Genomic DNA, 12,305 nt, shown 5'->3' with positions numbered 1-12,305 from the left:
GAAAGAATTACTTGGCTGTCCATAATGGAGTATTTTTTTTTCCAATTTATATTAACATATGATTCACATACCACAGAAAAAACACCCTCCACACACAAACTTCTACAATCATTACCACTATGTAATTCCAGAATAATTTCATCAGGGATCTTGTAAGGGAAAGAAAAGTGGGCCTACAACTGACAAAAATCTAAAGAATTCCAGAATTTTTCAAAAAATGGATACGGTTTTATACTTAAGAAAACACTAAATCTTTGTGACACAAATGTAAACCTTAAAATTAAAAATAAATTTTAAGAAACTAAAAAACAGGGCATCTGGCTGGCTCAGTCGGAAGAGCATGCAACTCTTGATCCTAGAGTTGTGAGTTCGAGCCCCATGTTGGGTGTAGAGATTATGTAAATAAATAAAACTTAAAGAATTTGAAAAATCACTTCTAAGTATTTCAAAGCAACTGCTCACATAAGGAGTCCTTTAGCAACAATTTTCCTAGAAGCAACATGATTCTCAACAGGACACAACAAAAACTGGATCTCTGCTAGAATCTTACAGGTTCTCAGGATTAAAAAAACTTTTTTTAAATGTTGATTTTTTTTTGAGAGACAAAATACAACAGGGGGAGGGGCAGAGAGGGAGGGAGAGAGACACAGAATCCGAAGCAGGGTCCAGGCTCCGAGTGGGGCTTGAACTCATAGACTGTGTGATCATGACCTGAAGTCAGAAGCTTACCCAACTGAGTCACCCAGGCACCCCCAGGTTTTCAGGCTTTCAAAATCAACAAACAGTATGTTCTGCACAAGGCAAGACTTATGTAATTCCCTTTGTTTTATACATAGAAGCCCACGAATAGTCATCCTAAAACAAAAAGCTACTTTTGGGCTTCTATCCTACCAGAAAAATGTGTTGGTTAATGAATTTCTAGGTAATTCTAAACTATATATAATACAGTTTACAGCATACATGAAATAGTTGACAGTGTCCGTCAAACATTAATACATCTATCTAAAATGGTAGTTCCACATATATCAGTAATTTTATGTTAAAAATTCATCCCCAAACTTCCAAAGCCTATAAAATTAGGAATGGTCTTAAGAACAAAAGACAGACCAAATATTCAGACCTACCTAATGAAAGAGGTAACTTTTGGGAAAAAAAACTAATAATAATAATAATAATTTCATCTTAATGATGAAAAATCTGGGGGTGCCTGAGTGGCTCACTTCAGTAAACCATCCAACTCTTGATTTCCCCGACTTGTGCTCTCACTCTCTCAAAAAAAAAAAAAAAAAAAGATGCAAAATCTGATAACTGTAAAAATGCTAAAATATTAACAAAACACATGTAGTTAACGTTGGAAAAACAGCAGCATTCCTGTTATGCCAACAGCAAAAATGTACTAAGAATTCATTCACACTACAGTAAGCTTTAATGATCACAGGTAGGGGTGCCTGGGTGGCTCAGTCGGTTCAGCGTCCGACTTCAGCTCAGGGCATCTCGCAGTCCGTGAGTTCAAGCCCCACGTCGGGCTCTGTGCTGACAGCTCGGTGCCTGAAGCCTGTGTCTCCCACTCTCTCTGCCCCTCGCCCATTGGTGCTTTCTCTCTCAAAAATAAATGTTAAAAAAAAAAAAAATGATCACAGGTAACAGTTTTGTATTTTTCCACCCACACCCTGAATTAAAATCAGTAATATTACTGCAGTGCAGGTGGCAGCATTAAGGCTATAGAATTTGATCCTGTTGTCTCCCTCAGGAGACAAAATACTAAAATATAAGTAACTTGGTTTAAGTTTTAAAGTTTGATTGCCCTCCAGTTTTAAAGATAAAGAGTATTTTACAATCCTTGGGTCTTGATCACACATCCCCAAACAAAATACAACACAGGTAGGAGAGGGCTCTCAAAACAAAACAATAAAAACCAAAGTGACTCTAATTCTAACAAAAGTGTTAATTATCTATTTCCTGATATCTAAAGTGTTTCTTCTTATAAAACACCCAATGCCTCCTGTATTCTTAAAATTTCTGCCAAATCAGGTTAATGATTAAAGTGCACAATACCTCTATGAAGTATTCTGGGCTCCTTCCCCACTACTCCCAACATACTCCCTCATGTGGGGGGAGGGGGGGGTGAGAAAGAAAAAGAAGATAGAACCTGAAATCTGATCAAGCCTGCAGATCTATCCACCAGTTCACAAATACAGGTGGCACTGAAACATGCTTAACAACACAAAGTATAACCCACAAAATGAGATCTATGAAAAACTGATGAGATTAATATTAAGTATGGCGGTGTGATTATGTTTATAAAAGCAATCTTTTAACCATTAAAAAGAGGTCCAGAAAACACTAGAAAATACTAAGCATTTCAATATGCATTAAAGTTGAGAAGACGGTTGTCACACCTAAAGAGAACTGGAGTACGCTAGAGATGTTAGTTTTCTGGGGAAGAGGATTGGAGGGGTATCCACAATTCCCTTCGTTCTGATAATCCAGAAGTGTAACTTGCAGCAACTTTGCATATAAGAAATGTGAAGATCTTGATAATTAACAGGAATGAATGCTCATGCTCTAAAGACTGGGAATTCTATTGATTGGTTGTAAACAGTTATATTTGCGAGTCATCACATTTATAATGCAATTTCTAGTCTTTCATGTTTCCATTAGTCTTCATAGCAACTCTATTAGTAAGATTATTTCCATATTAGGGATAAGAAACTTGAGATTACATAGGACTTCAGTCAAAAATTTCTTTGCTAAATATTAGGTCTTGGGATTCTTCAATTGTTCTTTTTTTATAGGCTCTAGATCAGCTACCTCTCTACCATAAAAATAAGTAGAACTCAAGATCCCAGAAAGCTAATTAAGAAATGCCGATTTTAGGTCTTGAAATATCTGTGTGAATCTTATGTTCTTAAAGGTATAACTAAAAGGTTTAAATAAACACTAATTTAACCCATTTACATAGGAAGATTCAGAGCTTTCAGCTCATCTCAGAGCCATTATCAATAACCTATTTCAATAAAGAATCCAACATAGTTGATTTAGGACCACTATGTTGTTATGACAATTAATACAAATCTTAACTTTCCAAATAAGTATCTTCACAATGACTTCTCAGTGTGATTAAAAAAAAAAATTTTTTTTTAATCCTTGTTTTAAGTTTTTTTTTTTTTTTTTTTTTTTTTAAATTTTTTTTTTCAACGTTTATTTATTTTTGGGACAGAGAGACACAGAGCATGAACGGGGGAGGGGCAGAGAGAGAGGGAGACACAGAATCGGAAACAGGCTCCAGGCTCTGAGCCATCAGCCCAGAGCCTGACGTGGGGCTCGAACTCACGGACCGCGAGATCGTGACCTGGCTGAAGTCGGACGCTTAACCGACTGCGCCACCCAGGCGCCCCAATCCTTGTTTTAAGTTTTGAGAGAGAGAGAGAATCTGAAGCAGGCTCTAGGTTCTGAGCTGTCAAAACGCAGCTTGACACGGGGCCCAAACTCATGGTCTGCAAGATCATAACCTGAGCAGAAGTCGGACGCTTAATCAACTGAGCCACCCAGGCGCCCCTCAGTGAGATTTTCTAATGCAATTTTCCTGACTAGTTTCTCTATGCCTGACTAAATGTATTTTCTCATTATAGACCTCAGTACTATACTTGAATCCGCTCTTTACCAGCTACTACCTGGCTGCTCCATCAGTCATCATAAGGCTTTTTCCATTGGCTGAGATTAGAATGGAAGAAAATACTACTTTTCACTGAAACTCTATTAATACCAAGCAAATACACCAGAGTAATTAAAGGTATTCTCTTGCCTCTTGAAAAACTGAAGAATGAGGTCAACAGTGACACCGCCACTAATTTTTAGGATCAAAGAGCAGTGGCAAGAAATTTGAAGGTACTTCTGCAAACATCTAAATTTCCTTACTATTCCTTGCTGTTGATACTGTAACTCATCCAAAATTCCTCACTCAAAAAAATCTTTTCCAGGGGCGCCTGGGTGGCGCACTCGGTTGAGCGTCCGACTTCAGCCAGGTCACGATCTCGCGGTCCGTGAGTTCGAGCCCCGCGTCGGGCTCTGGGCTGATGGCTCAGAGCCTGGAGCCTGTTTCCGATTCTGTGTCTCCCTCTCTCTCTGCCCCTCCCCCGTTCATGCTCTGTCTCTCTCTGTCCCAAAAATAAATAAACGTTTAAAAAAAAAAAAAAACTTTTCCAAACATACTTATAGTGGCATGATAGAAATGGTCAATGTTTTGCTGCCTCACCAAGACAACTAAAAGTAAAACTTTAGAGGACTACTGTCATGAAGTTAGGATTGTACACGTTAATTCTCTATGTACTAAATTTAAAACAGGAGTTATTTGTGCCAGTGTCCAGGATACCCCAGAAATTATACATACATATATAAATGTAGTAGAATTTTTCTAAAGAGATTCATAGACAAAGAAATAGGGTAAGAATCAAAGAAACAAAACTACTTCCTCATCCTTTAATCAAGGATTCTCAACCTTTTGACATCAAAATCTCTTGAGAAGCATTACGAAAAATACACCAACACTCAAGCATCTATCTAGACCATATGTATAAGAATCCCTACAGGTATAGTTGGGCATGAGTATTTTTTTAAGAGAGTAAAGGGCAGCTGCTTCAGATAAACTCATTAGGTCTCTCTCTGTCCCTTGAAGTCACCCAACCATTGATCACATTTTTAGGAGCAAAGAGATGCCCAGATCTCTCTTTTGTATTTTAGTATTTCCAAAATATGAAAATCATCATGGTTTTCAAAATATGTGTTCAAACATAAATAGACATAAAAATATGAAGAAATCACTAAGGACAAATGAAATAGCTATACTGACGATGCACAAAGAATACTCACACAATTTTAATATGGCATTCAAACACTTTTAACAATGTAGGCCCAAACTATGTTTCCATTCTTAATTCTTTTTGGCCTATTAATGACTAGCTTACCGCAGCCCATATATTTCTCAAACAGAAAAAACATACACGCTCAGATCTTTACACAGGTGTTTACTGGCTGACTTGATAATCCTTTACCCAACTGCCTTAGCATGACTCATCAACTCAGTTCAAAAGTTTTTCATGTGTGAAAAAAAGCTATTCCCAAATCAAGAAAGCTATTACTTTTACTCCCAAAGCAGAAATTTAATTTTCTTATATATTAACATTATACTAATCATTGGAATACTGAAATCCAAAGATGAAAAACACCAAAGAAAAATTTTTACTAGATCAAGTCCAATGTATCAGCATACACCATACACTTCCATATGATGCATAATTTTAAAAGCAGGAAACCAAATAAAACTAATTTTTTAATGTTAATGAAAACTGTTATCAGAATGCTAGTATGATACTGATATCTTTTGTGTATTATATCATTCCCCAAGAACTAATTCCTGTATCAGCAGGTCTGAATCATTTATAACCTTCCATAACCTATGCCTATCCACATATATTCCTATTTTATTTCTCAGCATGCTCCAACAAGTAATACTGCTTTTCTAAAGGTATGTGCCCATGCACGTGCACGCACACACTCACACACTCTCCAACCATTATTCCAACCTCCTTGTCTTTTAGAAAGGTGTTACCACCATCCCCAGTCGGCAAGTCTTCAACACCTTTTACCTCCTAACACAAATTCTTAAAATGTCCTTCAAGGAGAGGTTTTTTTTTTTTTTTTTTTTTTTTTTTTAAGTTTAAGCGGTCAGCAAAGAGCATCACACAGGGCTCAATCCCATGAACCATGAGGTCATGACCTGAGTGGAGATCAAGTCGAATGCTCAACCGATTGAGCTAACAACCCAGGTGTCTGGAGCGCATATTGTTAATTTGTTTACGTATGCTCACTGTATCCTGTTTTGTATTAGTTGGTTTACTCAAAGGAGACTTAGGGATCTTAAAAAAAAAAATTTGTTGTAATCCCCTACAAAGCAAAGCCAAATGGCAAGTATGTGACAGGGACAAAATGAAGAGAGCATGGAAATGCTAATTAAGTTCTATTTCCTCATTTAGCAGTCAATGAATCCTTACTTCTCTATCTGGCATACATATTCAAACAAAACAATGGACATGTCCCCTTATGCCCAGACCATATATAAACTGATTCTTTGAAACTAACAAAAACACCACCCTCATCTACCTCTGACAATTTGTAAGAAAGTATTTTTCATTTTGTTTATAAAGGGGGGACTCGGGACAACCTGCTTATTGCTCATTACTACAAAAGGGAATGTTTGTTACAAAATTGAACAATAAAATGATTCTTACTTAAATGGCTTTTAACCAGAATAGACAAAACAAAACACCTTTAACATACCTGTCATAATAATCTCGTTGAAAGTCATAGTCCAAGTCAAAAGAGGAGCTGAAAAACAAATACCAAAAAGGATTAATTTGGAGCTGCTGATGTATATTTACAACAGTAGATGGGAAAAACAAAAACAAAAACCATGCAAAACCAATCATAACAAACAGATCAAGAGATTAGCATGGAATAATATCCAATGATTCAAACAAATCACTAAAATTTCAATCATTTTAGAGGCCACTGGACATGCAGCAGCCAATTTGCAAATTTAGGCACAAGTATGCTACAATTTCAACATACAACATTAACAGCTAATACAGGAACACTGAAAAATACAACAATAAACCAAACATTCTTATGCTACCCTCCTTCCCTTTCTTATTTCCCAGCTTCTTAAACTAAACAATTCCTCTTGAAGGATTTCATTTTATGTTAAAAATATCAAACTGCTCTTTAGTAAGTAAAAACCTCAGGGAATTCTAATAATTCTCTGGGAAATGGGCGAAAAGGAGGTATACTAATACAAGATTAATAAAGCATCACTTTTACACAGATAAAACATACTACAGTTAACCCTCCCCACATCCAGAAAACAGATAGAGAAGATGCCCACTGATGGACACAATGCAGTTATAAATAATAAAGTTCCGGACCTGAGTAGAGGGGACGGAGAAGGGTGTTCTGGTACTGACCCGTACATCTCCGCTGCAGATCGTTTCACACCTGCTTTTCCTCGGTTCACTTTTGGCTCTGCAGCCAGATTAATATCTGAAAAAGCAAAAACAAAGACAAAAACTTTAATGACAACTCTGGGTGGGGTAGGGTAGATCTTAAACTAGTTTTAAAATGCGTACACAGTATATAAGTCAACAAAGGACTAACACCGTATCTCATCTTTCCTTAGATAAAAGGGGCTCATGAATTTTTATAAGGCTAAGACTTAGTCTTTCATTCCTTTGTCCTCTGTTCTGTAACAAAGTATTCATTATACATAAAACATTAGGTTTGTCTTTGGTACCTTCTACCCTCAACTGCCACTAAAACTCACTATTCAGAGCATATATTAGGAATGAGTGAGTGAGCTCAGAGACATAAAATATACAGCAATTCATGAATATGGAGTATGGTACCCTCAAATTCTCATTCCCCTTACAAATAAAATCAGCTGTAAAGATGAATAAAAATTGGTTAAGAAATACTACGCAGGGGCACGTGGAGTTGCTCAACTGGGTAAGTGTCGAACTCTTTACTTTGGCTCTGTGCTGGGCGTAGAGCCTGCCTGGGATTCTCTCTACCCCTTCCCAGCTTGCACTCTCTCTCTCTCTCTAAATAAACATTAAAAAAATATATATTATGCAGACTAAACTGCCTAGCAACTGTTACATGAACAAAAAGAAAAGGGAAATAAGGGAACAAAGGAAAAGCCCTAGTTTCCATATGCCTTGTCATTTTTATTTTTTTTTATTTTTTATTTTTTTAATTTTTTTTTCAACGTTTATTTATTTTTGGGACAGGGAGAGACAGAGCATGAACGGGGGAGGGTCAGAGAGAGAGGGAGACAGAGAATCGGAAACAGGCTCCAGGCTCTGAGCCATCAGCCCAGAGCCTGACGCGGGGCTCGAACTCACAGACCGCAAGATCGTGACCTGGCTGAAGTCGGACGCTTAACCGACTGCGCCACCCAGGCGCCCCTGCCTTGTCATTTTTAAAACACATATTCCAACATGGCCAGCTGTTTACCGTTACCCACTGTCTAACAAAAGAATTAATGATTGCTTTCTTATTCTAATTAAGAATACATCTGCCAAAAACCAGCTCTCCAAAACTCAGTTCATCAAATGACCAACCGAAAAACAGAATTTCAGTACACTACCTGCTGAGCACCACTACATTTATGAATAATCTTCAGTTCTTAGTTCACTAAACTCATTTTCAATTTTTAACATTTATTGTTGAGAATATAGTTTTTAAAAATTTTCTAAAACAAAAACAATAAACTATGTATCATGCTAATTACACAACCTTATAGAAGAATTATTTCAAGTGATGATTTAAACTATAGTACTGTGTTGATATCCAGAATAGGATATATACTAATAAAAAGAAACTAAAAGCTAAAATTGCTTTTAATAATCTTAATTTTGGTAAAAACAACAACAACAACACAACAAAACAAAACCTAATAGGCGTACTTATTTTAAAACTGTGGCACAATGCACAAAAGTATGTTTTGTTTTCTAAAAACCAAGGTGCTCCTATTCTTCCCGCTGAAACTAGACAGAAGCTATTAAAAATTCAACAATAATAAACACTCTCAGTGTACAGATCATGGTTTCTATGTAAGTGCCATTTAAAGGAGCCAAGGCTCCTAGAAAAAAGGGGCAAATCGAGATTTAGGTCAAGAAATCTATCAGATGACCTGAAATATCTTGTGATGCCAGAAAGTTAAAGATGCAATAAAATATTACAAGAGTAAGGTGTCTCAAGGACATAGAAACCAATTTGAAGGTGATCCACTGGCCACAGAAGAAATATTTTAAGCTCTAAGGAATGATTTGCAATGCACGAAAATGTATCAATTTAAAATATAAGTTTATGGGGATGCCTGGCTAGCTCAGTTGGTAGAACATGCAACTTTTGTACTTGGGGTTGCAAGTTCTTCAACCCATGCTGGGTGTAGAACAGAGCTTACCTTTTTATTTATCCACTTTGAGAAAACAGAGAAAGAATCCTAAGCAGACTCCACACTGTCAACCCAGAGCCCAATACAGGGCTCAAACTCACGACGACCATGTGATCATGACCTGAGCAGAAATTAAGGAGTTGGAGGTTTCACAAAGTCATCCAGGCACCCCCTAGAGCTTTTTTTTTTTTTTTTTTTTTTAAAAAGGCTAGGGGTGCCTGTGTGCGTCAGTAGGTTAAGTGTCCGACGTTGGTTCAGGTCATGATCTCACGGCTCTTGAGTTCAGAGCCTGGAGTCTGGTTCGGATTCTGTGTCTCCCTCTTTCTCTGCCCCTCCCTGCTCCCGTGTTCTCACTCTCTCAAAAAGTAAACGTTAAAAAAAAATTAAAAAACCAAAAATAAAAAAAGCTAAAATATAAGTTTATATTATTAAGCAATGATTATATTTAATGATTGCTAGATATCAGTTTAGAAAAATTATTTTGCAAGCCCTAATGAAATACGTAGGCAGTAATCATCACTGGATAATCACCATTAAAGTTAAAAACTGATGGGAAACCTTATCATTGATGTGTCAGGATGTAAACTCAGAACCCACAAATTATCCTTAACATCACTAAAAATGGGACCATATTAGGTCACCTGATGTGGTGTAATATAAAACACAGAACACGGTCCATGTAATATTTTCACCAAAATAAATAGTATCTGAATTTTATCAAGCCTCTAGATCTGCAGTCTAAGGAAGTAAGCTGCTAGTCTGAATTCAGATGTGTTTTAAGTATATATTCTCTTATACATCTATTGGACAGCACTGCTCTAGATGTAGCAGTATTACACAAAACAGGTAGAAAACAACAAATTAAATGACACAGTGTGGAACACATTTTCTTCAACAAATTAAATGTCATACATTTTTTAAATTAGAAGGACAGGAAAACTCAGATTTAAAAACATCTAAGAGGGAATTAATCAAACACACATACAGACATGAACTGGATCTTGATTTGAATTAATCAAGTTATTTAAAAAAAAGTTTGAGGGGCACCTGAATGGCTCAGTCAGTTAAATGTCTGACTTTTATCCCTGCTCAGTTAATGAACTCACAGTTCGTGGGTTTGGTCCCACATCAGGCTTTCTGCTTTCAGCGCGGAGCCTGCTTCAGATCCTGTCCCCACCTCTCTCTGCCCTTACCCCTAGCTCTCTCTCAAAAAAATAAAAAGTAAAAAAAAAACCAAAAAACAAAAAACAAAAAACCAACCACAAACCACAAAACAAAAACTTAAAAAAAAAAAAAGTTTGCAACCAGGGACCAGGGATGCTTGGAAAGCTCAGTCAGATAAGCATCCAACTTTGGCTCAGGTCACTGATCTCGCGAGGTTCATGGGTTTGAGTGGGGTTCTGTTGCTGACATGACAGCTCAGAGCCTGGGGCCTGCTTTGAATTGTGTGTCTCCCTCTCTCTCTGCCCTTTTACCCCACTCACACTGTTTCTCTCTCTCAAAATAAACATTAAAAATAATAACAATAAAAGTTTCAGACTCTAAAGGAAGAAATCTAAACATGGAATGAATTATTTGATGGCATTAAGGAATTTCTGGGAGGCTTTATTTTGGTATGTGATAAGGGCAGTGTGGTTTGCATTTTGTTAAAAGTCCCAGTCTGCTGAATATATGCTGGAGTCTTAAAAAGAGACCTGACTCTAACAAAATTTAAGAGAAAAAAGGGGAAAAAAAGAAACAACAGACGAAAACAAGATTAGTCAAATGTTGGTATCTGGTTGGTAAGACAGGTGAGATGTACATACACACATGCTCATTAAATTCTTCTATTTTTGTATTAGTAAATTTCCATGACCGTTAAAAAATAAACAAGTATCATAAAAAAACCTGACTTCATTTTATGATAGAAAACTGTTTTAGTTCACTTTTGCCACCACACTCATTTTACAGGTATCAAAGTTTTCCCATACTTTGAGTTTTCCTATAGTTTGAATATAGGACAAGTGGGTATGGAAATTTCTTATGTATTCTCAATTAAAACTGTTACTTTTATCTTCAATATCAAGGATTACAAGGTTCTCTAACTTCCAATATTTTTCCTTCCCAATCCATTGTGGTTAAGATTTCTAAAACAGCATTTGAAAAGGGTTTACAAGTGAAATACAAATTACACTAAACTTTTATTCTAAAATCGAAGAGCTTTCATGAAATAGCCACTGAAAAACTATAAACATCCAAAATAGTCTAAAAAGCTGTTGAAGCCTTACAATAAATCACGATATAAAGTATTTATTAAATGCTACAATCATTATGAAATGCTCAAGTTTTATCTAGTATTAGAGGGAAAATCACCAACATGAATACACTGAAGGAGGAAAGAACCCACTCTAACCTGGAGAGGAAGGCAGTTAGAAATTAAAATGTTTAAATTCGAATTCAAATTTGCACATTATACAACTGAATACAAAGTCCTGAAAATGCTGAAAACAAAATGGAAACTTAAATAAGCCTCTACAGGAATCATCAGAAAACTAAGTTCTCAATTATGAATTGCTATAAACTTTATAAACCTAAATAATTGTTAAATTGATAACCACAGTATCCTCAACAATGCCACTAGCCATTATGTGGCATTCAAAATATATGTGCTTATTCCTTTTTATTCATAAAAAAAACAGAGAAATTGACTTCTCTTACTGAACCCTTCAACTTCCCTAATATTCACACCCAAGAAAATATAAGCTATATAAAATTACTATGATTCTGACAGCAAATCTTAGCAACTGGTAAGTTGTTAGAAAACTATTCAAGGAGATGAAATTCTGTAAGACTTATGTGCTAAGTCTTAATATGTAATGAAATCTTCTGAAGTTTAGAATATAAACTATTATTAAATAGGGCTTAAATCTCATTCTAAAATATCTGAACATACTAGATCAGAGCAGACACTTATTGGGAAAACTAACACCTACGACAAAACCACTTTGTGCTGCTAATGCTGAAATATATTTAATAATAAGTACCTTTTATTAAGTGTAACATGCTAGACTATACTTGAAGCTTCTCATGAATCATCTCAACTAAGACAAATTCCTGATAACACCAAAGTACTATTACCTCAGGTAAGAACAGATAATAAACTCTGAGGCACAGTTTTTAAAAACTAAGAAAATTTAAGGCTCAGCCAAGCTATGCAGACTGCCCAATACACAGTTATGAATCGCCAATGCAGAGCCAAGCACCCGGCTCCACAGCTCAAGAATGACTAAGCTATATTGTCTTCACCTCATCCCTC

General features: G+C 36.2%; 1 protein-coding gene across 10 annotated transcripts in view; it reads right to left on the bottom strand.

The window, feature by feature from the left end:
- HNRNPC (heterogeneous nuclear ribonucleoprotein C) overlaps window positions 1–12,305 on the bottom strand; it is a 56,865-nt gene that overhangs the window by 16,194 nt on the left and 28,366 nt on the right. For 8 of the 10 annotated variants that reach the window (XM_086710206.1, XM_025918991.2, XM_025918992.2 and 5 more), the window contains 2 exons: window positions 6,981–7,095; window positions 6,337–6,384 (listed from right to left, as the gene is read on the bottom strand). In XM_086710206.1, the coding sequence (XP_086566332.1) occupies window positions 6,337–6,384; window positions 6,981–7,095 (163 nt within the window). The remainder of the gene's footprint in view (window positions 1–6,336; window positions 6,385–6,980; window positions 7,096–12,305) is intronic. The other 2 variants (XM_025918994.2, XM_025918993.2) reach the window with 1 other exon arrangement.

Source organism: Puma concolor, chromosome B3 (genome assembly GCF_028749965.1).
Source record: "Puma concolor isolate L17-30 chromosome B3, mPumCon1.1.hap2, whole genome shotgun sequence".
Taxonomy (NCBI): domain Eukaryota; kingdom Metazoa; phylum Chordata; class Mammalia; order Carnivora; family Felidae; genus Puma; species Puma concolor.
This window is presented reverse-complemented; position numbering and strand designations above follow the sequence as displayed.